Genomic DNA, 25,960 nt, shown 5'->3' on the forward strand with positions numbered 1-25,960 from the left:
TCCTTCAGGTGGTCAGGGAAGCTGTGTTTGATGGAGTATCTGAGCCAAGTCCTGAACACTGAGAAGCCAGTCATACAACCATCTGAGGAAAAGCGTGAGCAAAGGCCCAGCCTCAGCCCCCGGTAGGTAGGCCCACTTCAATTCCTCTGCTGCCCCACTGGGTGTCACCAGCTGCTCCACTTCTGCATTTTGGATTTATCCTATCAGGGGTGCCATCATCAAAGCTCCCGTTGTGGCTCCATGGGTTAAGAACCCGACATAGTGTCCGTGAGGATGCAGGCTCGATCCCTGGCCTCGCTCAGAGGGTTAAGGATCTGGCGTTGCTGCAAGCTGCGGTGTGGGTCACAAATGTGGCTCCAAATCGACCCCCAGCCCAGGAACTTCCACAGGCTGTAGGTGAGGCCATAAAAAGAAAAAAATGGTGCCATCTTCCAATCCAAACCCATTACTGTTCCAAGAACATCCTCCTCCAAGAAGCTTCCCATGTCCAGTCCCTCCTCATTCTGATGGCCCTTTTCTTTGCCTGGCAATGCCCTGGGTAAACTGCACGGGGCATAGAAGGCTGAGATGCGGTTGTTACTATTCCTCCCCCGCTAGCATTCTGCCTGAATTTGCGCTCAATCACCATGCCCTTGATTTTGCTGTCTTGCCCGTCACAATCTCCTCCCTCGGGATCACTGGTCCTTCTGGGACTACATTGGATTTTCTGCTCCCTCGTGTCTCTTGCTCCTTGAACAGAGCCAGGCATTCATTCCCAGCCCCGACCTGTTTAGAGGAGGATTTGACTAGGCTGTCAGCTCAGAACTCATTTGAATGAAAGTATTAATTAGTAAGCCTTGCCTCAAAACCACACAGCTTTCATTCTATTTTGCAGCAACCTTATCTCCACTTTAACAGGTGAGGAAGCCAAGGCACAGAGAGATTAGGTAACTTGCCCCCAGTCACAGAGCTGGTAATTGGGAGAGATTCAAACCCAGGTCTCTCTGGTATCAGATGCTGGGCCACGCTGCGTGACCTGGTCCTGTGAAGAACGAACGTCCGCCGTCTCATCCTCAGCTTTTCAAAAAAGAAACAAAAACTCATAAAAGAATGAACAGAGGTGGCCTGGCTCAGAGATCAAGCCGGTGCCAAAGCCAGGGCGGTTATTCGCCGCTGCGGATGCCAAGGCCTCTGGGCTTCTGCTTTGCCACGTCTCTTTCAGAAAGGTCAAAATTCTGGTCAGGATTCAGCCAAAGTATCAGATGCTCGCTGTGCCCTCTCCTGAATTTCAGTGCCGCCAGGTTGCTGCTGACAATAGGTGAAAGTGACTGACAAAGGGGTCAGTGGGCAGAAGGCCAGAGGATTCACTCTGAGTGTTTTCTTTTTTTCGCTCGTTGGACGGCTCGAATGGTGGTGATGGAGAAGGATGAGAGGAAGAGGCTGACACTTACGCCATATCCTGAGCAAGGCACAGAACCTCGTGTGCAGCGGGGGCTTAATGAAGGGGTTACAGAAGTAGTACATGAAAATACAGGATACACACTCACGTTTGAATTGCAGATAATGAGAAAATAGTTCATCATCAGTGTGTCTTGTGCCATATTGGAGACATACTTATACTGAAAACCTTAGCTTCATGAAACCTGCCTCCCAGGATTATCGTGAGGATGAAAGAACACACAGAAGGCAAAGTGCTCACAGGTACCTGACCAGTAAGTGGCAGCACTGGGTCTGTTCAAAGACTGCTTCTCGTCCTTTATGTAATTGTTGGCAACAGACCCGCTCTTGTCCCTCTCGCAGAAGAGAAGAACGGCCACCAAGGATTAGGGACTCCCCGTTTCATAAGCAAATTCACCTTCCTAAGGGGAACACCGCTCCCTTCAGGAAGTGAGGCTTTCTGGCTCTCTCTGTGCCCCCAAGGAAACAGGGGAAAAGGGTAGAAGCCAGGGTCCAAACCAGTTAGGTCCAGAGATGTTCCTCAGGAGAAACAATCCTACAAGAGATTACCGGAGAGTCGTTGTGCAAACAGAAATGCCTTGGCCTTGTAAGAGGAGAAAATGAGATGGGGAGATAGCCGAGGAGGGGAGGCAGGAGGAGAACAGGGCCTGGGGAGACCACGGGAAGAAAATGTGCGGGAAATGTCAAGTGAGGAAGGCCTGTTCCGCCTACATTAGAACATCTGGGCACCTTGCATGAGGTCCAGGGAGGAAGGGAATGCCTTGCGAAGGTTCTCGGGCAACCTCAGGCACAGCTGGTCTCCAACACCTTTTCCTCTGCCTTTTCAGCAAGAACACCAAGACTGGCTCCCTCTCTGTCCTGCGATGGATGCCCTCACATGGCAGAGACATTGTTCTAAGAAAAGTACCCCCTCCATCCTGCTCCCCCCTCCCAGGTTTGGCTCTGCTCTCTACCTGTTCAAGGTGTTCCTTCTCGGACCTCAACCTTTATCTGACAAACGAACCAGGACTGGAACATTCTTTCTTTTATTTTTCTGATTCTTTAAAAATTTGGGGTTTTCCTTTTTGTTTTCAGTCATTACTCTTTTGGCCTTAATCCTGTGAAAGGAGTCTGCCATTTTATTTATTTTTTCTCTTTTAATTTTTATTTAAAAAATTTTATTATAGTTGATTTACAATGTTCCGTCAATTTCTGCTATACAGAAAAATGACCCAGTTATACAGATATACACATTCTTTAAAATTTTTTTTCATCTATCTAGAGAAAACCATTGACTTGAAAAGATACATACACTCCAATGTTCATTGCAGCACTATTTACAATAGCCAAGACATGGAAGCAACCTAAATGTCCATCGACAGAGGAATGGATAAAGAATTTGTGGTACAGATATGCAAATGAAGTGACTGACAAAAGATTAATCTCCAAAATTTATAAACACCTCCTACTGCTCAATACCAAAAAAACAAACAGCCCCATCGAAAAATGGGCAGAAGATCTAAACAGACAATTCTCTAAGGAAGACACGCAGATGGCCAAAAAACACATGAAAAGATGTTCAACATCACTCATTATTAGAGAAATGCAAATCAAAACCACTATGAGGTACCACTTTACACCAGCCAAAATGGCCATCATCAGAAAGTCTGCAAACAATAACTCCTGGAGAGGGTATGGAGAAAAGGGAACCCTATTACACTGTTGGTTGGAATGTAAACTGGTGCAATCACTGTGGAAAACAGTATGGAGATTCCTCAGAAAACTAAAAATAGAATTCCCATTTGATCCAGCAATCCCACTCCTGGGCATCTATCTGGAGAAAACCATGACTGGAAAAGATACATGTACTCCAATGTTCACTGCAGCACTCTATACAATAGCCAAGACATGGAAACAACCTGAATGTCCATTGACAGAGGAGTGGATCAAGAAGATGTGGTACATATACACAATGGAATATTACTCAGCCATTAAAAGGGAAGAAATGATGTCATTTGCAGCAACATGGATGGACCTAGAAATTACCAGGCTAAGTGAAGTTAGTCAGACAGTGAGACACCAACATCATATGCTATCACTTATATGTGGAATCTAAAAAAAGGACACAATGAACTTCTTTGCAGAACAGATACTGAATAACTGATTCTTGGCAATCCCATTTTTTCCTCATGATAGTATTTTTTGAAAATTATGTTAAATGTAAAAGTGTAAAAAAATGTTTATTTTTGTCCTACATTAAAAATAGTACATTGAAAAAATACTGAAATACATAAAAACCTCCCAGAACAAAGCTGAAATGGCAAGTTACTCTATGACAGAAAAAATAATCACTATCAACATTTCATTATGTAAACATCCTAGTCTGGCATATGCATATTTATGGATACATATACACAAATATCTACATATTTTATAAAAATAAGATCATTTTGTACAGGATTTTTCTAAGTTCTTTTTTTACTTATATATCTTGAATCTTTCCCTATGTCTATAAATAGGCTTTGTATCCTCTTTTAAAAATCTTATTGGAGTATAGTTGACTTACAATGTTGTATTTGTTTCAGGTGTACAGCAAAGTGAATAGAATATTCTTTCTGGGGATAAGTCACATTTGGATGACACCTTCTGGAACAATCAAGTTCCCTCTCTCCTGCCCTATCCTCCTCGTTGTTGTCTAGTTCATTACCTGCTTTAATTGGGGGAGGGGGTGTTTTCAGGGTAAGGAGTGGGCTGGTGAAAATGAGATCTTTGTGCATCTCGCCAAACACATTCCATAGGCAGGGAAGATGGCAGGTGTGCTGTAGGTGTTCAATAATTTTGGGTTGGACTGATTTAATCAATCAGTGTGCCCCTGAAATTTTCTCCGAATTTCAGAGAAGCTCATCCTCTTTACTGTTCTTCAGGAGTCATCTTTGGAGGAATCTCCACTGACAACTGGGAATCTCGGTCATGTCATCAGTTGCCCACCCGCCCCCTCCACTGTCTAATGTTCTACTTTGGGAGCCACGGAGAAAGTTTCCCTTCAGGCACTTGTGTTGCAGAAAACTCTGGAGATGACAATAGGAATAATGTGCACATCCCCCGGGGTAGAACGGCAGGTTTCTGATTGCTATTATTATGCCCAATATTGCATAATGCCTTTGGGCAACTGACAATGCACTAGGTGTTATGAAGAGTTTAAATAGCAGACTCCCCAACCTCCAGCTCATGTCTGAAACGCCACGGCCTGTGCTGGCCTGCCCATTGGAATGGAAAACACCAGAACATACTTCCTACTTCCTTACCCAAAGCCCCGGGGACTTGGGCAAGCTTCCCTAGCAAGGGGGAGGGAGGCTACCAGATCCACTGTGTTTGTCTTTGTTCAAACCCTTTGTTTTACCTTTTGATTATTCAAGTGTAGGAAAAAGTCAAGAGATGACAAGGGAAGCCTTTATCCAAAGGGCTCATGAATCCTTGGGAAGTTTTCAAGCCTGAACCTCAAGAACAATGTGTGAACCTAATACAAAACAGTGTCTCTGGTGGCATCTCTCTTCCACCAGAAATGATTTACAAAAAGGGTGAACACCCACCACAACCTCAGAAGGACAGGACTGATTACAACCCAGTTGAGAATCAACTCAATATGACTGAGAAACAGTAAGTGACCTATTCATGCTTTTCCTCATGCAAGAGAGGACAGTCAGTTCTTTGAAAGTCAATAGAGAGAGAGTTCATTTCTTCTACACTCCTGCTCTTGCACTCAAAGACCCAGAGACTAGACCAATCTTAAAGCTGACCGGCCATCCTCTACTACACAGTAATATCTTTTGGGGCAGCAAGAATACAGTTTGGGTCACACTCGCACACCCCCCAGAACATTTTCATATCCTTTTAGAGACTGCAACTCCCAAGCAACCAACAGGGCAAGATGCAGGAGATGGTGGGCAGAGTCCCTGCCAGGGACACATGGCATCCTGAAGGTGGGGTAGAGTCAGCATACACAAAGTTTTGAAAACTGTGGGGAAGACAGGAAGGGCCTGCGGGGGGGGCATTTGTTGGGCAGTGGAGGGTTATAGTTGTTTTGTGCATTGGAGACAGAGGGAAATCACGCCTCAATCCAGCAGGGCCAAGAGTCATGGATGTTACTGGACCCATGGGAACGAAGCTAGGAAGCAGGAGGAATACTCAGCCATTCCTCCAACTGAAGATGTAAAGACATTCAAGCAGCAGCCAAGGGTAGAGTCAGAAGTTCCAAGGGCAAGCCGTACAGTCTGTTGGTTGCCCATCACCGGGTCTGGATAAACCTTCTCATTCAAAGATGAATACATAAAGAAAAGAGCCAGCCTGAAAGTATACTGCAGGATGAGAAAAGAGAACATCATTCTAAAGACTTAAGATTAGTCTTGAGAAAATTTTTTTTTCAAAAACTTCAGCATTATGCAGAGGGGGAGGGAGTGGGATAGACTGGGAGTTTGGGGTTAGTAGAGAAAAACTATTACATTTAGGATTTCCAGTCATGGCGCAGCAGAATCAAATCCAATTAGGAACCACGAGGTTGTGGGTACGATCCCTGGCCTCACTCAGTGGGTTAAGGATCCGGCGTTGCCTAGAGCTGAGGCGTAGGTCACAGACGCGGCTTGGATCTGGAGTTGCTGTGGCTGTGGCTGTGGCTGGAAGCTGTAGCTCTGATTAGACCCCTAGACTAGGAACCTCTATATGCCACAGGTGTAGCCCTAAAAAGCAAAAAAAAAAACCACAAAAAACAAAAAACCTATTACATTCAGATGGATAAGCTACAGAATCCTGCTGTATATAGCACAGAGAACTATATCCTATTGCTTGTGGTAGAACATGATAGAAGATAATATAATATGAGAAAAATAATATATAAATATAAAAGAATATATATAACTGGGTCATATATATATCTATATAACTGGGTCACTTTGCTGTACAGCAGAAATTGACAAAACCTTGTAAATCAACTACAACACAATTTTTTAAGTAAATAAAAACTTCAACATCAATGGAAAAAAAATGACATTCCCTCTTGTAAAATAGGCAGAAATTCATAATAACCAAACTGGTTGGTATTCTAGAATGCAAGGACGAGCAAGTAAATGTCTGAAAGGAGAAAATAACTTCAGTGAGGAGACCACATTTTTAAAATATACAGTGTTGTTCATGCAGAAGCAAAACGGCAAAACAGGGAATAAAGATACGATGACAGAAAAATTTCCTGGGCTGAATAAAGTCCAGAATATACAAATCAAAAGTCATGTTTTATAGGCAAAATTTATATAAAAAAAAAGAACATATAACTGGACATATCTTGGCAAGATATTTAATTAAAAGAATAAAGAAAAAAGAATTTTAACAAATGAAAAAGGATATAAATCAGTCACTTCTCAAAATTCTACCCTGTAGCACCACGGCTTCACCAGAATAAAACGGGTGATTTTCAGAAATTTTTGATGAAAATAATTTATTTCTTTTTAATTAAGATATAATTGACATATAATTTTACATTCGCTTCAGGTGTACAACACAGTGATCGGATATTTGTATGTATTGCAAAATGATTTTGCCAAAATCGGTCCAGTTAATATCCATCACCAGAGTTACAAAACTTTTTTCTTATGATGAGGACTTTTAAGATCTATTCTTTTTTTTTTTTTTTTAAGGCTTTTATTTTATTTTATTTTATTTTTGTCTTTTTGCCATTTCTTGGGCCGCTCCCACGGCATATGGAGGTTCCCAGGTTAGGGGTCTAACCGGAGCTGTAACTGCCAGCCTACGCCAGAGCCACAGCAACGCGGGATCCAAGCTGCGTCTGCAACCTACACCACAGCTCACGGCAACGCCGGATCGTTAACCCACTGAGCAAGGGCAGGGATCGAACCCGCAACCTCATGGTTCCTAGTCGGATTCGTTAACCACTGCGCCACGACGGGAACTCCTAAGATGTATTCTTTCAGCAGCTTTCAAACACGTGATACAGTATTATTAACTAGAGTCCTCATGATATACATTACATTGCCGTAACTTATCTATTTTATAACTAGAAGTTTGTACGAACAAAAAAATTTTTTGACCCTAAACTATTATATCTAGCCAGAGTGTTATTTGGAGATGGTAGGAAATAAACAACAAAAAAAAAGAATCTTAGATGAGAAAGGATTCAGAAAAATGCACCTCTCTCATATTCTTCCTAAGAAATCTTTCAAGTCAATGAACCCTTGTTAATCAAATGATGAGTCAGAATGAAGCATTTAAGTTGTGCCATAAAAGAACTGGCATGGAAAATGTAAATCAGCCAGGAATGGAGCTAAGTCTAAATAACTATAAATGTGACTCAAAAGCAAATAGCAAAGCCATTCTTGAAAGATAAGATATAGTACATAAAATAATGTGATAACAAAAATCTGGGCCTTAAATTTCAGGTCATCTTTACAAAAACCAGGGAGAAAGAAGGAAAAGTGTTTCCAATTCTTTCTCTTATCTAGCAAGGAGTCAAAAAATACTCTTCTACTTTTATTTTCGGTCATTAGAAATAAATAGATTAAAAATGTTTGGAAAAGGAGTTCCCATTGTGGCACAGTGGATGAATCTGACTAGGAACCATGAGGTTGCGGGTTCGATCCCTGGCCTTGCTCAGTGGGTTAAGGGATCCAGCGTTGCCATGAGCTGTGGTGTAGGTCACAGACGCAACTTGGATCTGGCGTTGCTGTGGCTCTGGTGTAGGCCGGTGGCAACAGCTCTGATTAGACCCCTAGCCTGGGAACCTCCATATGCCGTGGGTGTGGCCCTAAAAAGACAAAAATTAAAAAAAAAAATGTTTTGGAAAACTTCAAAGAAAGTCACCAGTAAAGTCCCTATCAGAAAATTCCATGATACTTCTCTGCCGTTCCTGATAAGGGACAGGGGAGTAAGACTTATCCCTGCCCTCAAGGAGTTACAATACAGGAGAGAGATGAAAACACATGATTCAAATTCAGCCCGATATGAGTTTTTCAAGATGTGTGTGTAAAATTCTCCTTTGGGGAGAAAGCTGGAGTTCGTGGTGGGAGGTAAATGAGGTGGGAAGGAGGGAGGTTGAGGGAAGCTTCCCTTCAGAACTCTTAGGGCACTTAAATTATTTCTTTGTCTGTCTTCCCTGCCAGAGTGTGAGCACACAAGAGCCGGGATCTTTTCTAACTCAGTGGATGGATGGGTGGATGGATAGATGATGAATGGATGATGGATGGATGGATAAATGGACAGACGATGGACCCTTAGTTAATTAGATCCTCACCTTATTCAATCCTCACATTCTGCTAGGGATTCTAACTAATTCTGATTCTAAGGAGAAAAGTTCACCTCCCAACAGACTTTCCTCTGCAGGTCTATACCAGAGCTGCAAATTGCCAAACTAGGCCTCAGTGGCCTCCTGGAGAGAGTGAAGCTCCTGCTGAAATTCCTGGCTCCATCAGCTAGCGCCTACCCTGGGGAGCAGAAAGACCAAGGCATTGTATTATTCTTTGTGACTCACAGTGCTAAAACAGGAGGGGAAGAATGTATCCTTGATCATATTATTTCTTTATTCCTAATTTGATTTAGAGCCCAGAGAGCTGATCTGTGGCATAAATGATGTATGAGGTCAGACTTTAGTTTACAGGGAAAAGGGGGGCCAGACAACCAGGTTATATACCAACAATCCCCTAGCAATCCTGACGTCATCTCTGTCGGCCTTTTTCTTCCCTAGCCCTCCCCAGGGGAAAGAAAATATGAAGACATTTTCTGGCGGTGGGACAGGATGGAGGAAGAGTTGGGAAGGCAGCTGTTTACACTATTGGCTTAGTAAAAGAAGCTAAGCTTTTAGCTCTCAAAGGACGGTTGTCATAGCAACCCCAGAATCAGGGAGCAGGATGCCTTTTGGCCATTGTCTGGAGTACACAGTCCTTGTTCAGCTTCCCATAAGCTGGTTAAAGAACATAACCAGCCAGGAGTTCTCTCATGGCTCAGCAGGTTAAGGATCCGGCGTTGTCACTGCTATGGCGTGGGCTCAATCCCTGGCCTGGGAATTTCCATATGCCGAGGGCGTGGCCAGAACCAAAAAAAAAAAAAACCACACACCCAGCCAGATAGGTACAGACCCTGATAGACAGGCGCTCACAGACACAGACAAGTTTTAAGATCACATAGCAAGGGGCAAGTTCCTTCCTACAGCTTTTAATGATCCAGATCACCAAAACTATTTGTCTGCTCCTCAGTTTTCTCCTACACCTGCGGGCTGTGGGGACTGGAGACACTCTGATGCCAGCAGAGAACATCGTCCGGGTGTCACGGAGCTGTCCCAAGGCTTTTACATGCCCATACGTCCCTTCTTGAAATACACGTCCCGGCACCCGCCCCGGCCACGGTTCACTGGTTAGTGTGAAAGTAACACCTGGCCTCAAAAGGTGTCGGGAGGACTGGACATACGGTGGAGCACATTTCGTGGCTTCCCGGCCCGGAGGTGTCAGGTCTGTGGCTGACCTGAGCCAGCAGCACTGCCCTTGCCCTGGAATCCAGGCCCAGCTCACCCAAATGGGAAAGAGGCAGAGGCCTCCTGAGTCTAAGAGCCCTGCGATATCAATGCAAGACTTAGAAAGGATACGCAGCACGGCCCTACTGTGCAGCACAGGGAACCACAGCCAGTCTCTTGGGATAGAACATGGTGGAAGACAGTATGAGAAGAAGAATGGACATATATACATATTACATTGCTGCACAGCAGAAACTGGCACAACACTGTAAATCAACTATACTTTAATAAAAAAATAAATAACTAGAAAATCTTAAAAAATCAACAAGGAAACTGATGGCTTTCTGAATTTACTTAAAAGGACAAAATAATAAAGAGTACCAGCTGACAGCTTAACTGGCATCGAGGCCAGTGCCTCAGGCTTCAGGCCAAAGACATGCAAAAGCTCTGAGGAAGCCCTTTTTGTAAGGCTCGACCCCTGGCAGTCCCATCTCTGGCCTTTTCGGGGCACAAATCACAGGGTGAGCTAAAAGAGGGGACGCTCAGAGGTCACCTGCCAACACCTTCATAGCCAAGTAAGAATATAAGTACAGAGAGGTTAAATGACTGCTCTAAAAACGCACAGCCTGTCCATGACACGGCCTGGACGGGAATCCAGGACCCCTGAAAGCTAAATAGATTATGAGAAAAACAGCAAATGATGGAGGCAAAGGAAACAGCTAGAGTGAGAAGGAGACTAACTTAGATACTGAAAACTGGGCACCAGGACCTACTGGAATCGAATGAGATTATTATTATTATTATTATTATTTTGTTGTTGTTGTTGTTGTTTGTCTTTTGTCTTTTTGTTGTTGTTGTTGTTGTTGTTGCTATTTCTTGGGCCGCTCCCACGGCATATGGAGGTTCCCAGGCTAGGGGTCTAACTGGAGCTGTAGCTGCCAGCCTACGCCAGAGCCACAGCAACGCGGGATCCGAGCCACGTCTGCAACCTACACCACAGCTCATGGCAACGCCGGATCGTTAACCCACTGAGCAAGGGCAGGGACCGAACCCACAACCTCATGGTTCCTAGTCGGATTCGTTAACCACTGCGCCACGACGGGAACTCCCCGAATGAGATTATTTTCAGAGTAATAGCATAATACTAACCACGACTGACTGAACCTACATTGTGTCAGGCACTTTACTAGATGCTTCCGATCGTTTAAGTCTCTGTGACAAGGTTATGCCCATTTAACAGATGGAGAAACTGAGGCTGGAGGAGTGGTTACCAAAGGGAGCCCGAAAGGAGGAGGGGCAAAATAGGGACATGAGATTAGAGGGGCAAACGGCTACATATAAAATAAATAAGCAACAAGGAGATACTGTACAGCATTATTTTGTCATAACTTTAAGTGGAGTATCATCTACAAAAATACTGAATCACTATGCAATAACCTGAAACAAATACAATATTTTAAATCACTTATCCTTCAATAAAACAATGTTACTTGCCCAAGACCATGCAAATGCCAAGAGGAAATGTCAAGATTTTCCCAAGTCTTCATGCTGCAAAGCCCGACTCTTGACTCCTTAAGACACCAACTTTCAACCTAAGGAGGGGAAAGGAGCTGAAAGTCCTCATTTATCTTAGGTTCCCATATGTTCAGATCCTAAACCGAGGCATCTAAGAAGGCCAGGACATAAAGTTAAGACAAAGAGCATTAAATCTGGGAGACGAACAGATTTATAAACTGCAAGTGGCCAGTTGGGGTTGCGTGGGGGTGGTGGATCGGCTTTTCGGTCAAGGCTTAGTGTTATGTGTGTGTGTTTGCTTGGAAGTAAACACTGTGACTCTATTTGGGTCTTTTCCTGACATTTAACGTAGAGCCAGAATTCGCCTAGCAGCCCAGGCCAACTGAACGGGGCCTGTTTTTGTTTTTGTTTTTTCCTAGACTTTAGAATCTAAAGGATTTATTAAAGTTGGTCAGACACTGACGCTACACACCAGGGCTCGTCTGAAACCTGACAGGGCTGGACTCCAGAAGGTCTAATTAGTTAGGGAACAAATGTAGGGGACGCTCCAAGATTCCCACCCGCGGGTGGCACCATGTTCGTGCCCTCTCAGAAATCCCTGCCCGTGGCCCTCACAAGCTCTTGGCTTGCCCACTGGCTGGAAGAGAAAAAATACAGGCATGTCAGAGCAACAAGGAAATTATTTTTCCTTGAGGCCAAGGACTAAAGCACTAGCTTTGGAGTTGGAAATACCTCCAAAGTTCAGTTCCCAACGTTGAACTTAATTCTCACTCTGCGGCAAAAGCAATCACTGGCCTTTCGTCATGGTAGTGGATTAAATGAACACGAGGGACATGGGGGCCACTGCAGAGCACCATCTGCACTGCCGTCTAATAGATACACCCTGAGCTGTACGTGGCAGCCCTGCTAAACCTGTACGGCAGGTGGAAGCATGACGTGTACCCAGCGGAGCTCCTCTTTGCCTCGTCTCCATTCTGCCAGGTAGATAATTTTCCCACCGTGCATCAGGCTCGTGCTTGGCACTGGGGAGAAAGAAGCAATGAAGACACGGTTCTTGCTGTCCAGACACTTCCATTCTAACAAGAGGGACATGCACGGGCAAACACGATTGCAATGAGGGTATGAGGCATGTGCTATTAGACGTGTGTCGAGGGAGCAGAAACGGTACAGAGGAGTGCTGAGTCCTGAGCGGGTCAAGGAAGACCTTCAGAGATGCTGATACACAAATCAAGTTTTGAAGGATGCAGAGGAATTCAGAAGTGAAAACGGAAAGCATGGCAAAGGGAAGAGCACGTGCAAAGGCCCAGAAGCACACAGAGAAGGACCTCCGGCCCTTCAAGGAATGTGCCTAGTGGCTCGTTACGTCCCCAGCCCGGCTCAGAAGCACAGGAAGAGTCACAGCTCCTCTCTCCAGCTCCGGGCTTGTACCTCCAAGGGTCTCTGACCCTCTTGGGTCAGAACTGCTCCTAATTCTGGCCTCCAGGCCCCTGGCCCCAATGACATGTGATGGGTATGCCTTCCTGACTTTGATTTTCTAGGTGCTTCTGGGCATGATCTGCTCTGTGACCTGCAATTATGAGAGACACTCCCCCCCCTGCCACCCCCCCATGCTCTGGCCAAGAGGCCAGCCCAGCCCAGCCTCCCCAACAGGGACCAGACACATAGAAGGATCTGCAAGTTATCTAATGGAGCCAGAGTCAAAACTGTAGGTGGGACAGGGAAGTGGCAGGAGATGGTTCTGGAGGTGGGCAGGAGACCAGCCTGACTCCTGCTAAGGAGTCTGGACTTCATCCTACAGACAGCAGGAGCCGCTGAAGGCAGGAAGCAGGGGACTGGCAGGTTCTGATCTGCCTCCTCAGGGTGACTCTGGCGGAGACAGGGTGAATGTACTGGAGGAGCGAGGGGGACAATCAGCACAGGAGGCTGCTGCAAACGTCCAAGCAAGATTCGAGAAGGAGAGAAAGCTGGGCTTCCCTGCCATTCGCTGCGGCTGCGCTCAATCAGGACCTCCGCAGGGGCAGGGGCGGGACAGACCTGGGTCCCTTTAACTCATCTTTGCTGGTTCTATAGCTCTCCACCTGGGTTCTAATTCTCCCAGCTGGAGGCTGCTTCCTACCCCATCATCCTTGTTCCCGTTCTCCCACCTCCTCCTCTTCCTCTTCCCTCGCCCCTCCCCCCTCCTCTTTATTCCATCTCCCCTCCCCTCTCTCTCCCTCTCTCTCTCCCCCCACTGCCTCACCCCTCCCCCGTCTCCTCCTGGGGCAATATACCTGCCTTCTTCCTCTAGCTCAAGCCTCCCTGATGGGAAAAAAAAAGAAAGAAAAATGGAAAAATAGAACAGAAAAGCAAGCTTGAACTCCAAAAATCTAACTGCAGAGCAGTCAGCAGCGGTCTGTGAGAAGCAAGTCTGACCTGCAGGAGAACTGCCCTTCTGCCACTTTAAACCAGAAGCCCCTGTGACAAGGAAGAACAAGACAGGTTTGGTCTTTCCCAAGTCTGGAAAGTCTGAGGTGCTCCGCCCATGTTAAAAACAATTTTCGGAGTTCCTGTTGTGGCTCAGCGGTTAAAGAACCTGGCTAGTATCCAGGGGGACCCGGGTTCCATCCCTGGCCTTGCTCAGTGGGTGAAGGATCCGGCGTTGCCACGAGCTGTGGTGTAGGTAACAGATGAGGCTTGGATCCCACGTGGCTGTGGTTGTGGTGTAAGCCAGGAGCTACAGCTCCGATTTGACCCCTAGCCTGGGAACCTCCATATGCCACAGGTGCAACCCTAAAAAAAGGCAAAAACAAAAAATTTATTTTCCTCATAGATACCATGACCCTGGGGCCTGGAGGAGGAACTCACAGGCCTCTCCAGTGATTCTGCCAGCAGACATAGGAAATAGAGACCCATAGACACCACGCTTGGACCCATGTTCTGGCGTCCCTGTGACCATCCGCCACCTTCTCCTTGCCCAGAACTATCTTCAGCCACTCTCCCCAGGTCACAACAACCTGTTTACAGACATCTAGAATTCCGGGCTCTTTTAGGACGAGGGACGAGGGATGGGTCCAAGTGGGCAGCAAAGTCTTCTCTAAGAGAAGCGTCCCTCCAGATCTATTTCTGCCGATGTAAACACTTGCCAAGGAAACAGGGCATGTGGGCATGCGCCGGCCCCGCTGGCCCTTGGGTTGCTGCAAAAGGCAACTGGCAAGTCACATGTCATAACAGTGGAAAGTACATATGCAACTATTCTTAGCCCTGGAATGTATACACTGTCTCCCTGCCCAGCCGTTCTTGCACAAAGCTCTAGAAAACTGTGACAGTGCCTTCAACATAAACAAATCCGGAATTCTCCCAGGACAAATCCTTTGCCAGCTGAAGGAAAGGCCTGGCTTTACGGTTTCATTTGGAGCCAGAGGTGGACACTCTCCGGAGGGACCAGCCGGACCAGGCATCAGGTGGGTGTCTCCTCACACAACAAGGTAAATAATTCTAATGTTTCATTCTTCTGCAGGTAGATGGCCAGATGTCATCCAATAAATCCCATCCAGGGCATTGTTTGGTCTGTGCTTTCTACGTATCTCATTTTAAAAACAAACCCCAAAAGATTCTGTGAAGTCATGTTAAAAAAAAAAATCGCCAAGGTCCACTTTCATCCCCCATTTGTTTGGTTGCCAGAGGGCCACGCCCCCACAGTGACATCCTTAGGGAAGGACAAACGCCCAGCAAGATGTTCAGATGAGTTTACCAAATAAGAGATGTGCTGAGAACCAATCTGGGGAAAAGTGCGCAGACTTTGCTGATCAAATGCACAGACTGTCACCTTGCTTCAGGCTAACATTTCAGCCCGTGACCACTGGCCACCTTCAGTTTTGCCCGACTTATCCAACTGTCTTCTTCTTTTTCTTGTGTTTCTCAGATTATCCGCAGATGCTATTTGCCTGTTACCTTTGAGAGTGCTCCTAACCAAAGAGAGGGGTGTCTGCTGTGAGGCCCAGGCTGCAGGGGGTCTCCCTTTCCAGTGTCGCTAAGCAACAATCGTGGCGATACCCACAGCATCCTGGTGAAGGGATGCAGCGGCCCTAAGTCTTGGGGCCACCACAGCTAAACCCTCCAGCACGTGCTCCCTCTGGGGACTTCTCCCCGTCTTTGTAGGATGGACGAGGAGTCGCCGGATGGGCTGCTCTTCAAAGACCATGACTTCTCCTCTGACTTGTTGAGGCAGCTCAACCGCCTGAGGCAAAGCAGGATCCTGACTGACGTGAGCATCTGCACGGGGCCCTGGGAGGCCCCCTGCCACCGCACCGTGCTGGCCTCCAGCAGCCCCTACTTCAGGGCCATGTTCTGCAGCAACTTCCGCGAGAGCCGGGAGGCCAAAGTCCAGCTGAAAGGCATCGACTCTGCCACTCTGGAGCGCATCATCTTGTACGTGTACACGGGCGAGGCGCGCATCACAGCGGAAACCGTCCTGCCCTTGATGGAGGCGGCCTCCATGCTGCAGTACCCCAAGCTGCTTGAGGCCTGCTCCTCCTACCTCCAGAGCCAGCTGACCCCCGGCAACTGCCTGGGCATGGTCAGACTCTCTGAGGTCTTCAGTTGTGAGCCCCTCAGGAGGAAAGCCCGGGAGGTGGCCTTGACACACTTCCCAGAGGTGGCCGCGTCGGCTGATCTGAAGGAGCTCTGTGCCTTGGAATTGCGAGACTATCTGGGAGACGATGGGCTCTGTGGGGAGGAGGAGAAGGTGTTTGAGGCCCTCATGGTCTGGATCAAGCATGACCTCCAGGCCCGGAAGCGACACGTGCAGGAGCTGTTCAGGCAGGTCAGGCTTCAGTACGTCCACCCGGCCTTCTTCCACCACTTCATCGCCAACGACGCCCTCCTGCAGTCCTCGCCCCCATGCCGGACCATCCTGGAGACGGCCAGGAGGCAGATGTTCTCCTTGCACAGCACCCCCAGCGCCCCGGACCTCCAACTGCTCTGGCACGTCCCCCCAAGAAACTCTTACCAAGATTTCCTCCTCCTCTTGGGTGGAAGGAAGGACAACCAGCAGACCACCAGGGACGTCCTGCTGTATGACGCACGGAGCGGCCAATGGCGGAGCCTCGCCAAACTCCCGGCCCGGCTGTATAAGGCCTCGGCCGTCACCCTGCACCGCAGCGTCTACCTGCTGGGAGGCATGGCCGTGGGCGCGGGGAAGAGCGAGCCCAGCCACAGCGTGTACGTCTTCTCCCTGAAGCTCAACCAGTGGAGGCCGGGGCCGCCCATGCTGGCGGCCCGCTACTCCCATAGAAGCACGGCCCACAAGAACTTCATCTTCGCCATCGGGGGGATTGGAGAAGGGCACGAGGTCCTGGGCTCCATGGAGAGATATGACAGCATCAGCAACGTCTGGGAGAGGATGGCCCCCATGCCGGTGGGCGTGCTCCACCCTGCCGTCGCTGTGAAAGACCAAAGACTGTACCTTTTTGGGGGAGAGGACGTCATGCAGAACCCCGTGCGCCTTATCCAGGTAATTGGTCCTTCTCATCTTGCCTACACACACACACACACACACATGCACATGCACACGTGCACATGCACACACTCACTTGAGCACACACTCATACACACTCATCCATATAGACACACACAAATGCATGCACACACACATATACATTCACACAACATCCATGTACACCATGTATGTGTCATGACACAAATGCGCGTATACATCCATGCATGTACTCACATACATTCATATATACATACACACTTGCCATTTGCAGGGGCAGGAAAAAAGAGGGAAGGAAGGACTTAGTTAAAGTTCAGCCAGATTTTATCCATGTATGAAATCTTTTTGTGTAAGATTAATACATACAAAGGTACATCAGAGGCTTCTAAAGGTTCTAGCCAGGACACACTGGATGCCAGATCATGAAGTCCTTTAGGGATATTGTAGCTGCTTCTAACCTAAATCAGCAAGGCCTTAAAAGATTTCCCGCACTGGTCCACAGTCTGTCACCAAATCCCCTGAGACCCAACCTCAGACCTGCTACCTCTGGGGTCTACAGTTTACAAAAGTTTACGGGACAGTCGAAGGCACAGCCAGGTTGGGGACCCCCGCCTTCAATAACAGGGGGTGCTAATGTCACTAACAAGCTCTCTGAGAAACGTGATTAAGAAAGATCAAAATCTCAGATACTGGGTGTTTCCCAGCTTTATGCAAGTCCTAGTCTCTGCAGCTCACCTAAAGATACGAAAACCTTCAATAACGAGTCTCTCTTTAAAGATGATCCGCCAACACAAAGGCCCTGAAGCGGGAAAAAGGGCACAGTCCATTGCCTGGAGGAACCAAGAGTGAGCGTGGTTGTGACCCAGAGGAAGGGGGAGAAAGCTTGGGCACCGAGGCCGAGCTGGGGGTGGTTGGTCCCCCCGTAATCTCCATCGGCAGCCCCAAGCCACCCTGGGCAACCCCCTCCATCCAGACTGCTGCCCCTGCCCCCCTCCTACAGAAATTCCAGAACATTTTTAGGTGATGGGTGTTTGCAAAGACGAGGCTGATCTGGCAGGGCTTTCCAGGCCTCGTCAAGGAATTGGGGTTCAAGCCTGAGGGTAACAGGGTTGGGAGGTAGTCGATTTTCACTTGTAGAAGTTCCCTCTGGATGCTTTGTGGAGAAGGGCCTGGCAGAGGCCTGAGTGGACAAAGGAGGAGCACTGGGAGAAGCTTCTTGAGGCGCAGGGGAGGGATGATGGTGGAGTGGGCTGAGCCGGTGCCAGAGGAGACAGAACAATGACAATTCTGATTTAATTCTTTTCTTGTTTTTTGCTTTCCTTCACTTCTCCATACCATATTTTTGGCTCTTTCCTGAATATCTAGGCAGACCATTCTAGTCTGTTCCAAATCCCACTCATTCACTTGAGCCAAGAGAGACATGTTCTGCTGCCCCCCAACCCACAAGCTCTGGCCACAAACCACAGGTGTAATAAAGTGCTTCTATGTAAAGCTAGAGTCCCCCTTACCTCTTTTATATATATATATATATATATACACACACACATATATGTATACACACACACACATATATATTTTTACATGATTTTCATTTTTGCCATTATAGTTGGTTCCCTTACTGCTTTAAAAACTGTATTTCAAAAGAAAGTCCATAAATATGCTAACAATTATAAAATTGTTAGCAATTCCTAAGAATAAATACAAAGCTCCAAAAAACTACCTCAACAAGGAATACATAGATTGTAAATCAACTTTACTTTTGATTTTTAAAAAGGACCAAAAAAAAAAAAAAAAAACCTTCGTTAAAAGTTTGCATAAGGGTAAAAAAAAAGAAAAGAAAAATGCATAGGACAATCAAACAAGACTCTTAAAAAGCCAATCAACAATGGAGTTCCCACTGTGGATCAATGGGTTAAGAACTCAACTAGTATCCATGAGGATGTAGGTTTGATCCCTGGCCTCCCTCAGTGGGTTAAGGATCCAGTACTTACACAAGCTGCGGTGTAGGTCACATATGCATCTCAGACCTGGCGTTGCTGTGGCTATGGTATAGGCTGGCAGCTGCAGCTCCAATTTCAACTTCCATAAGCCACAGGTGTGGGGGGGGAGCCAAAAAAAACAAAACGGAAAAAAAAAAATACGTGAATGATCCTTTTCCACCGCAGTCCTGAGAAGGAAAAAATGGGGCAAGTATTCATTTGGAAGCCCTTCTTATCTGCCTAGCACTAGCTCTGTAATGGAAATTTGTACTCATTCAGATATAGCTCAGGATGAATGCTTGGGGTTACTTGATGGGGCAGGCTGGATTTTCAGGCATAGGTTCAAAGATTTCTTCACGGATGGTTTATCTGCATGCAAGCATTCTTTGAAGAACTCTACCGCTGTGGGGATACTGTGCAAATTGTGTGTACGTGTCCCTTGCTACCTAGCCTTCTTTCTACCCCTGTTGCTGGATGACGTTAAGCAAATCCTTGACCATAACAAAGTATCATTTCCTCCACGGGTCAAAGACCATCCTTTGTTATCCTTGCCTCAACCTATCATAAGATGGGAAGCAAATGTTTACTTTTGAAACCATCACCAACGCTGATAGAGAACAGAAAGCCAGGAGGCAATGACTCAAGTAAAATGCAACCAGTGTTTCCTTTTCCTCCATGGATCTCAATTTCTAGAGTGTCACCTATAGATATGCAGAGGAGACTACAGGGCTTGACAGCCATGTGGTTGCCCTCGTCTCCAGCTTTAGCCCCCTCTATGCTTCACCAACTTCAAGGGCATCAAAAGCCTTTACCCGAGCAGAGGCAAGAGTGTGGATGGACAAAAGCATGGACTCTGGCTTCGACCAGACCAGACCTTCTGCCACTCTAGCTATGTGACCTTGGGCATGTCACTTAACCTCTTTCAGCCTCAATGGTCTAATCTGAAAAATGGAGACAACTAATGATATCTACATCATAGGATGGTTGTGAAGATCAAATCTAGTGAAAAGATAAAATATAAGGCCTTTGACATGGTGGCAATTATAGTTTCTATAGAAAGAATTTCTAGTGAAGAATCCTGGAATATATTCATTCCTTCTTTTCTTATATGTGAAGTCCATCCTATATCTCTGGTGCTAAACTTTGTTAATTAATGAACTAATTGACATTGGACACTTGAACTTTCCACTGAGGGATTTAACAGGAGAACATGCTCTGGGGAATCATGACTTGCTTCCATTTCAGACCAAGGCCAAGGAATCCTGCCCCCACCCTTTGCCATTTCCTCCTTTTCTCATGCTTCCTTTTTTCCTACGATGCTAATGGCTTTCAGGCAGGAATGGTTCAAAAGCCTTCCTCATTTAGCCCCGAATTTATTCTTGGCCTTAAGACCTTCTTAGATACACTGGAACAGTTAGAAATTTAAACATGAGCCAGAAATAAAAATGATTTAAAAATCACTGGTATTATGCACATCCAAGTTGCTCCATTTTTCACGGGCAGGAGAAGACACGTTCGAAGCAAGCTAAGCAAACACATGCGACAAACACATAACACATGGTCTGTCCTATAGACACACAGCTACCGATCTCATGGGGACACATAAAGACCAATTTCGAATAACAACCTTCTTTCTCGTATTTAGTTATATTTTATTTGTTGATCGTAATATAGCTACATTGTCAGGACTGGAAAAAAAAAGTGGAAAGAAAAAGAAATCACTGCTCTTTCGCCCACTTAATCACTTCTTCTGTCTCTTAAAAACATGCAGCACTTAACTGACAGAACATGTAAATCAACTACGATAAAAAAATTTTTTTTAAAAAAGTACACCTCTAACCTTAAAAAAAAAGGGGGGGGGGAAACCATGCAGCACACTTTAAAATGAAATGCCATGATTATATATCTCTCCCTCAGGTTTATCACATTTCCAGAAACACGTGGTTCAAAATGGAGACGAGAATGATCAAGAACGTCTGTGCGCCCGCCGTGGTGCTGGGGGAGCGGATCGTCATCGTGGGAGGTGAGTTTGAGCAGAGGATGGAGAGCGGGACACCAACGTGGCCTCTCCCACGGCAAAAGCGTCGCGGATAGACAGATGTTCTCTGGGACAGTTTTTTTTTTTAAAGCACACCCAGCCCATGGCCGGGGGGGGGGGGGGGGTGGACAGCTTAACAAAGCTCTCTCCTCATCCAGAAATTTCTCTATTTATCTGCAAACAAGGAATAAAATCATACCTATTTCATAGAGTTGCGAGCATAAAATAGTGCTCACGTCTCTAAACCTCTCAGCACGATCCCAGACCCGGCGCAAACCGTCAAAAAACATTTGCTGTTGTAAATAAGATGAGCTGCTTAGGGATCATTTCTCCGTAACTGCAGTATAACGTTACGGTTACGAGGGCTGGTCGCGGGGGAGGGTGGTCAGATGGATGTGGGTTCAAATCCTGACTCTGCCACTAACTGGCTCTATATTCTGAGGCAAGTTATTAACCTCTTTGTGCATCTTTTTGCTGACTTGCACAATGTGGCTCCTAAAAGTACCCACCAGATAGGGCTGTTGTGGGGACCCACTTTTGAGTTCCCAAAAGCTCCTTCATTGGACTGTTAAAACGCTTGGATGAGCGTATTTAGGAATTTAGGAATAACATACACACACTACTATATATAAAATAGATACACAACAAAGACCTGTATAGCACAGGGAACTATACTTAATATTTTGTGTAACTGAATGTAATTGAACCACTTTGCTGCATACCCGAAACAAATATATTGTAAATCAACCATACAATAATTAAAAAAAAAAAAAATCAAAAGCTAACAAGGCTGAGAAGGCCCGTGGCATCGCTGCTCTCTACGATGTAGAGACTAGGGTCAGACGGATCTGGGTCCAAACCCCGGCTCTGCCATACACGAGACCTTGGGCGGGTTCATGAAACATTCCCTGCTTCAGTTGAGAGTCCAGCCTCAGAGGTAGGTGCTGGCAGAGGTCGGACAGGTCTCCCGGCTGCTCGTCTCCAGTTCCAAATGAGTATCGCTGACCTGGTCGATATGCCCCTTGGCTTTCAGGTTACACGCGGAGGATCCTTGCTTACGACCCCCAGTCCAACAAATTCGTCAAATGTGCGGACATGAAAGACCGGAGGATGCACCACGGGGCGGCGGTGATGGGGAAGAAGCTCTACGTGACGGGCGGGCGGCGGCTGACCACGGACTGCAGCATCGAGGACCTGGCCTCCTTTGACTGCTATGACCCCGAGACAGACACCTGGACGTCCCAGGGCCAGCTGCCACACAAGCTCTTTGACCACGCCTGCCTCACTCTCCAATGCGTCCCCCACTCTGTCACGGTCCCCTGAGGCCCGTGAGAAACTGAGAAGCCACCTGGCTTAGTCGCGATGCTCTTACGGCAAGAGACAGAACCCAATTTCAAGAGCTTAACTCTGAAAGGGTGCAGGGAGAGCTCTCAGGACTGAAAGTTCTAGAGCCTGGAGTCCTGAGACCAAGCCTACTGTTCACAGAACTCTCTGTCTCTGTATCTCTGTGTCTGTCTTTCCTCTCTCCCTTCCTCCCTCCCTCCCTCCTTCTCTACCTCATTGCCATTAGGCTTTATTCTGCAAACAAGCTTCTTTAGCCTCTTTATCCAGTGTGAGGAAATGTAACAGAAAGTCTAGCAATCTGGCACCTTTAGGAAGGAACTTTACTCTTATCCATAGAAACGCCCCCTCCCCAAAACAATGCCGATTGGTTCTTTTTGAATTCCCTGTCTCCCGCAATACTTCCAGAGACTGTAGACTGTGCTTCCCGAGACTGTGCAAGTGAGCTTGACCTGGATTCTGTCTCCACAGGCAGAGGTGGGGTTAACGACTGTCGCTGATAAAACTGCCAGACTGCACCTAATGGGACAGAAGTGGTTCCCCAAAGCAAGAAATGCCGGGCCGATAAGAACCACATCTGCCCAGAAGATCATGGCCATTAGGAACAAGAGGGTGAAGACACCCAAAGGGGTCCCTGGAAGCATCTGGTCCAGGCGGCAGAAAGAGCAACTGGCTGAGCCCATGTTCCTCTACCTTCTAGAACGTAGCGCATTGGAACTCCAGGAGAGTATGCAAACAGTTGCTAGTGTTTGCAAAAGTATCTGCACCACTGGAATAAAGTTTGTTTCTGATGCCAAATGATGTTTTTCTCCAGCCTCCAGCGAGCTATAAACCTGCAGAATTAATCACGATTTTCATTTTGGTAAATGTTACGAGAATTGCTTTCCTGAGGAAAGCCAACAAATTCTTTCAGAGATTACAGCCCTTCCAATGCCAGGGCTGACTTTCCCCGTGGCCCTCTTTATCTCACAGTGCCTCCCACACTGGCTCGGTCCCAAACTCAGGAATCAGTTGAAGCTAGGGGCACACTACAATCACCTGGGAAGATGTTTGAAAATGGGGCGGAGCCCCAATCAAGATGGACAGACAGGGATTCCCAGAGGCGGGGCCAGGGCTCTGCATTGTTGAAAAGCATCCCAGTTCATTGCAATGACTGGCAGTCAGGTGGAGAACCACCACCCTTCTCAGCACTGGAGACCGTCCTGTGCTGGTCTCTTCCCCATCCTGTCCCCCCAGACCTGCCCCAGCCCAGGGTAGGTAGAGTCCCCTCCCGACCAATGGAAGCCTCTGGGATGAGTCTTGCTGCCCTGAGCCAGGCACCAGAGTGCCCCCAAGCTGAAGCCTTCCACCCCGGCCAGCTCTCCAGGTCCACGTTCTGGACTTTTCCTTTCTTCGTAGTTTGTATTTTTTTTTTTTTTGCACTTTTTCTCCCACTGGGGTCTGAAGCTCTGCTCAGCTCCCCAGACCACCTGGCTGTGATCCAGACACCCTCCCCAGACAGTCAGCCCCCACTGCTCATCTTCCACGCTGTCCCCAGAGCGTCTGGCTGGCCTTACTCCAACCTCTTCTCTTTGAACCTCTCCATTTCAGGCTCTCAATCCCACCCCTCCCTGAAACTGTACTTGTAACGCCTAATTTTTTTTTATTTTTAAGGCCACACCCTCGGCATATGGAGAGTCCCAGGCTAGGGGTTGAATTGGAGCTACAGCTGCTGGCCTACACCATCGCCACAGCAACGCGGGATCTGAGCCGCATCTGTGACCTACACCACAGCTCACGGCAACACCGGATCCTTAACCCACTGAGCGAGGCCAGGGATCAAACCCGCAACCTCATGGTTCCTAGTCAGATTTGTTTCCGCTGCGCCATGATGGGAACTCTGAACTATGCTTGTAAGGTAACCAGTGACTCCTACAGTGCCTACCCGGACAGCCCATCTTTACCCCTCAGCCGACCTGACCATCAGCAGCATTGAGGACCCTCCTTCTGTCCTGAAGGAAGAGGACCCTTCCGTCGTCTTTGTCCTCTCTGTGCCTCCGGGACACCCACTCATGCTGGCCTCTCTTCCTTCTCCTTGCCATTCCTTCTTGTCTCCTGATTTTCCTGGCTAATCAGTGGTGGTTTATTAACACTAGTGCTCAGCCTTGAGAATTTTTTGGTTCTCCTCTCGCTCCCTGCCTGGCTTTCCCTACCACTCACAAGCTGTCTCTCATTCCAGACCCCACTGCCCGCCCTTCCTCTCCACGGTGATGCTAAGTAGATACTGCAAACGAAACATGTTCAAGATCACGCTTTTCTAAGACAACTCCTCCCATGGGCTTCTCCATCCTGGCCCAGAACACCACCTTCTCCCAGTGTCTCAGGCCCAGAGCCTTGGCCACTACTCTTGGCTCTTTCTCAACACTCCACTCCATGTGTTCCGGAAATATCCAGAGCCCAGCAGCGTCACCACCCACAGCTCAGCCTCTGGTCCCAGCCGCCACCTTGTCTCAGGTGAACGCTTAGGGATCATGTCTTCACTGACCTCCGCTTCCACCTTCGTCCCCTGAACCTCCTCTCAACACAGCAGCCTGTGTGATCATTTACCAAAGCAAGTCAGAACAGGCCAGTCTCCCGTTCCCTCCAAAGCCTTCTCAGCTGTCTCAGACCACCTGCAGGGACCTGCAAGATTGCCCCCCACTGGCCCTGCGCCCACCCTGCTCCCCTGGTCTCATCGCCCACCACATCCCGCCCCCTCGCCCAGCTGTAGCCTCCAGGCTCACACTTCCCAGGCTGGTCTCCAGCTGTTTCCACGCCGGCTGTGCCCTCCACCTGGAAACCCTGGCCCCAGATCACAACCACGTGATTCGCCCTGCCTCACCTCCCTCAAGCCTCTGCTCAGAGATGCCTTCCCTGACGGCCCTCTTCTGATCCATCAACAGGTCCTGTCCGTGACACCCCCAAAATAACCCACAAATACCTCCAGTCCCTCTTTGTTCACTGCTGCTTCTCTGAGTGCAAGCCATTCTCACCGCCTGCCAGCCTCCTAGTAGATTCGCTGCTTCCACTGCTGTCCCTCTGATCGTTCCTCAAATAACAGGTAATCTTTTCAAAGCACAGAAATGATCATGTTGCTTTCCTGCTTAAAACAATGACACGGCCTTCCCAGGGACCTCTGCATGAAGCCCCTGATCCCTTATCTAGACTCTAGGGCCTCTGATGACCCAGCAGCTGCCTTTTGCTCTGGCCTTGTCTTTTGTGACTCCTCTTCCCCCACCCTGCAGTCATCTCTGCTTCAGCCATCCTTTAGTAGTGCCCCTCATCTCTCTTGCCTCAGGACCTTTGCACGTGCTTTTTTTTTTTTTTTTTTAATTTGTCTTTTTAGGGCCACACCCATGGCATACGGAGGTTCCCAGGCCAGGGGTCCAATTGAAACTATAGCAACCAGCCTACGCCGCAGCCACAGTAACGCGGGATCCGAGCCGTGTCTGCGACCTACACCACAGCTCACAGCAATGCCAGATCCTTAACCCACTGAGCGAGGCCAGGGATCAAACCCACAACCCCATGGTTTCTAGTCGGGTTCGTTAACCACTGAACCACGATGGGAACTCCACCTTTGCACGTGCTCTTGTTCCTTCCTGATACACGTCTCTCACCTCATCACCTTCAATTTCGACCTGACACGTTAGATTAAAAGTCACTGCATCAAG

The 25,960-nt window shown here is 47.5% G+C and overlaps 1 protein-coding gene and 1 long non-coding RNA gene across 3 annotated transcripts in view; one reads left to right on the forward strand and one right to left on the reverse strand.

The window, feature by feature from the left end:
• Positions 1–25,960, reverse strand: part of LOC125129050 (uncharacterized) — an 84,696-nt gene that overhangs the window by 31,900 nt on the left and 26,836 nt on the right. The gene's annotated exons all lie outside the window — the stretch shown is intronic.
• On the forward strand, positions 14,654–23,066 carry KLHL38 (kelch like family member 38). Of its 2 annotated transcripts, none has more exons than XM_047783307.1 (4): positions 14,654–14,901; positions 15,339–16,928; positions 20,807–20,912; positions 21,961–23,066. In XM_047783307.1, exons 2-4 carry the CDS (start codon positions 15,576–15,578, stop codon positions 22,248–22,250), a joined length of 1,749 nt encoding a protein of 582 aa, XP_047639263.1. In that variant the 5' UTR covers positions 14,654–14,901; positions 15,339–15,575; the 3' UTR covers positions 22,251–23,066. The 2 variants fall into 2 exon arrangements, with proteins under 2 accessions (XP_047639263.1, XP_047639262.1); XM_047783306.1 differs by having other exon boundaries at positions 14,654–14,877.

This window comes from Phacochoerus africanus, chromosome 6, assembly GCF_016906955.1.
Source record: "Phacochoerus africanus isolate WHEZ1 chromosome 6, ROS_Pafr_v1, whole genome shotgun sequence".
Lineage (NCBI taxonomy): Eukaryota > Metazoa > Chordata > Mammalia > Artiodactyla > Suidae > Phacochoerus > Phacochoerus africanus.

What these genes read in the sequence shown, in the direction of transcription:
- KLHL38 (XM_047783307.1), top strand. Translation starts at nt 15,576, where the DNA reads ATGGACGAGGAGTCGCCGGATGGGCTGCTCTTCAAAGACCATGACTTC. An exon ending in ACCCCGTGCGCCTTATCCAG is followed by an intron (nt 16,929 to 20,806) that starts GTAATTGGTCCT and finishes TCTCTCCCTCAG; the next exon opens with GTTTATCACATTTCCAGAAA. An exon ending in GCGGATCGTCATCGTGGGAG is followed by an intron (nt 20,913 to 21,960) that starts GTGAGTTTGAGC and finishes CTTGGCTTTCAG; the next exon opens with GTTACACGCGGAGGATCCTT.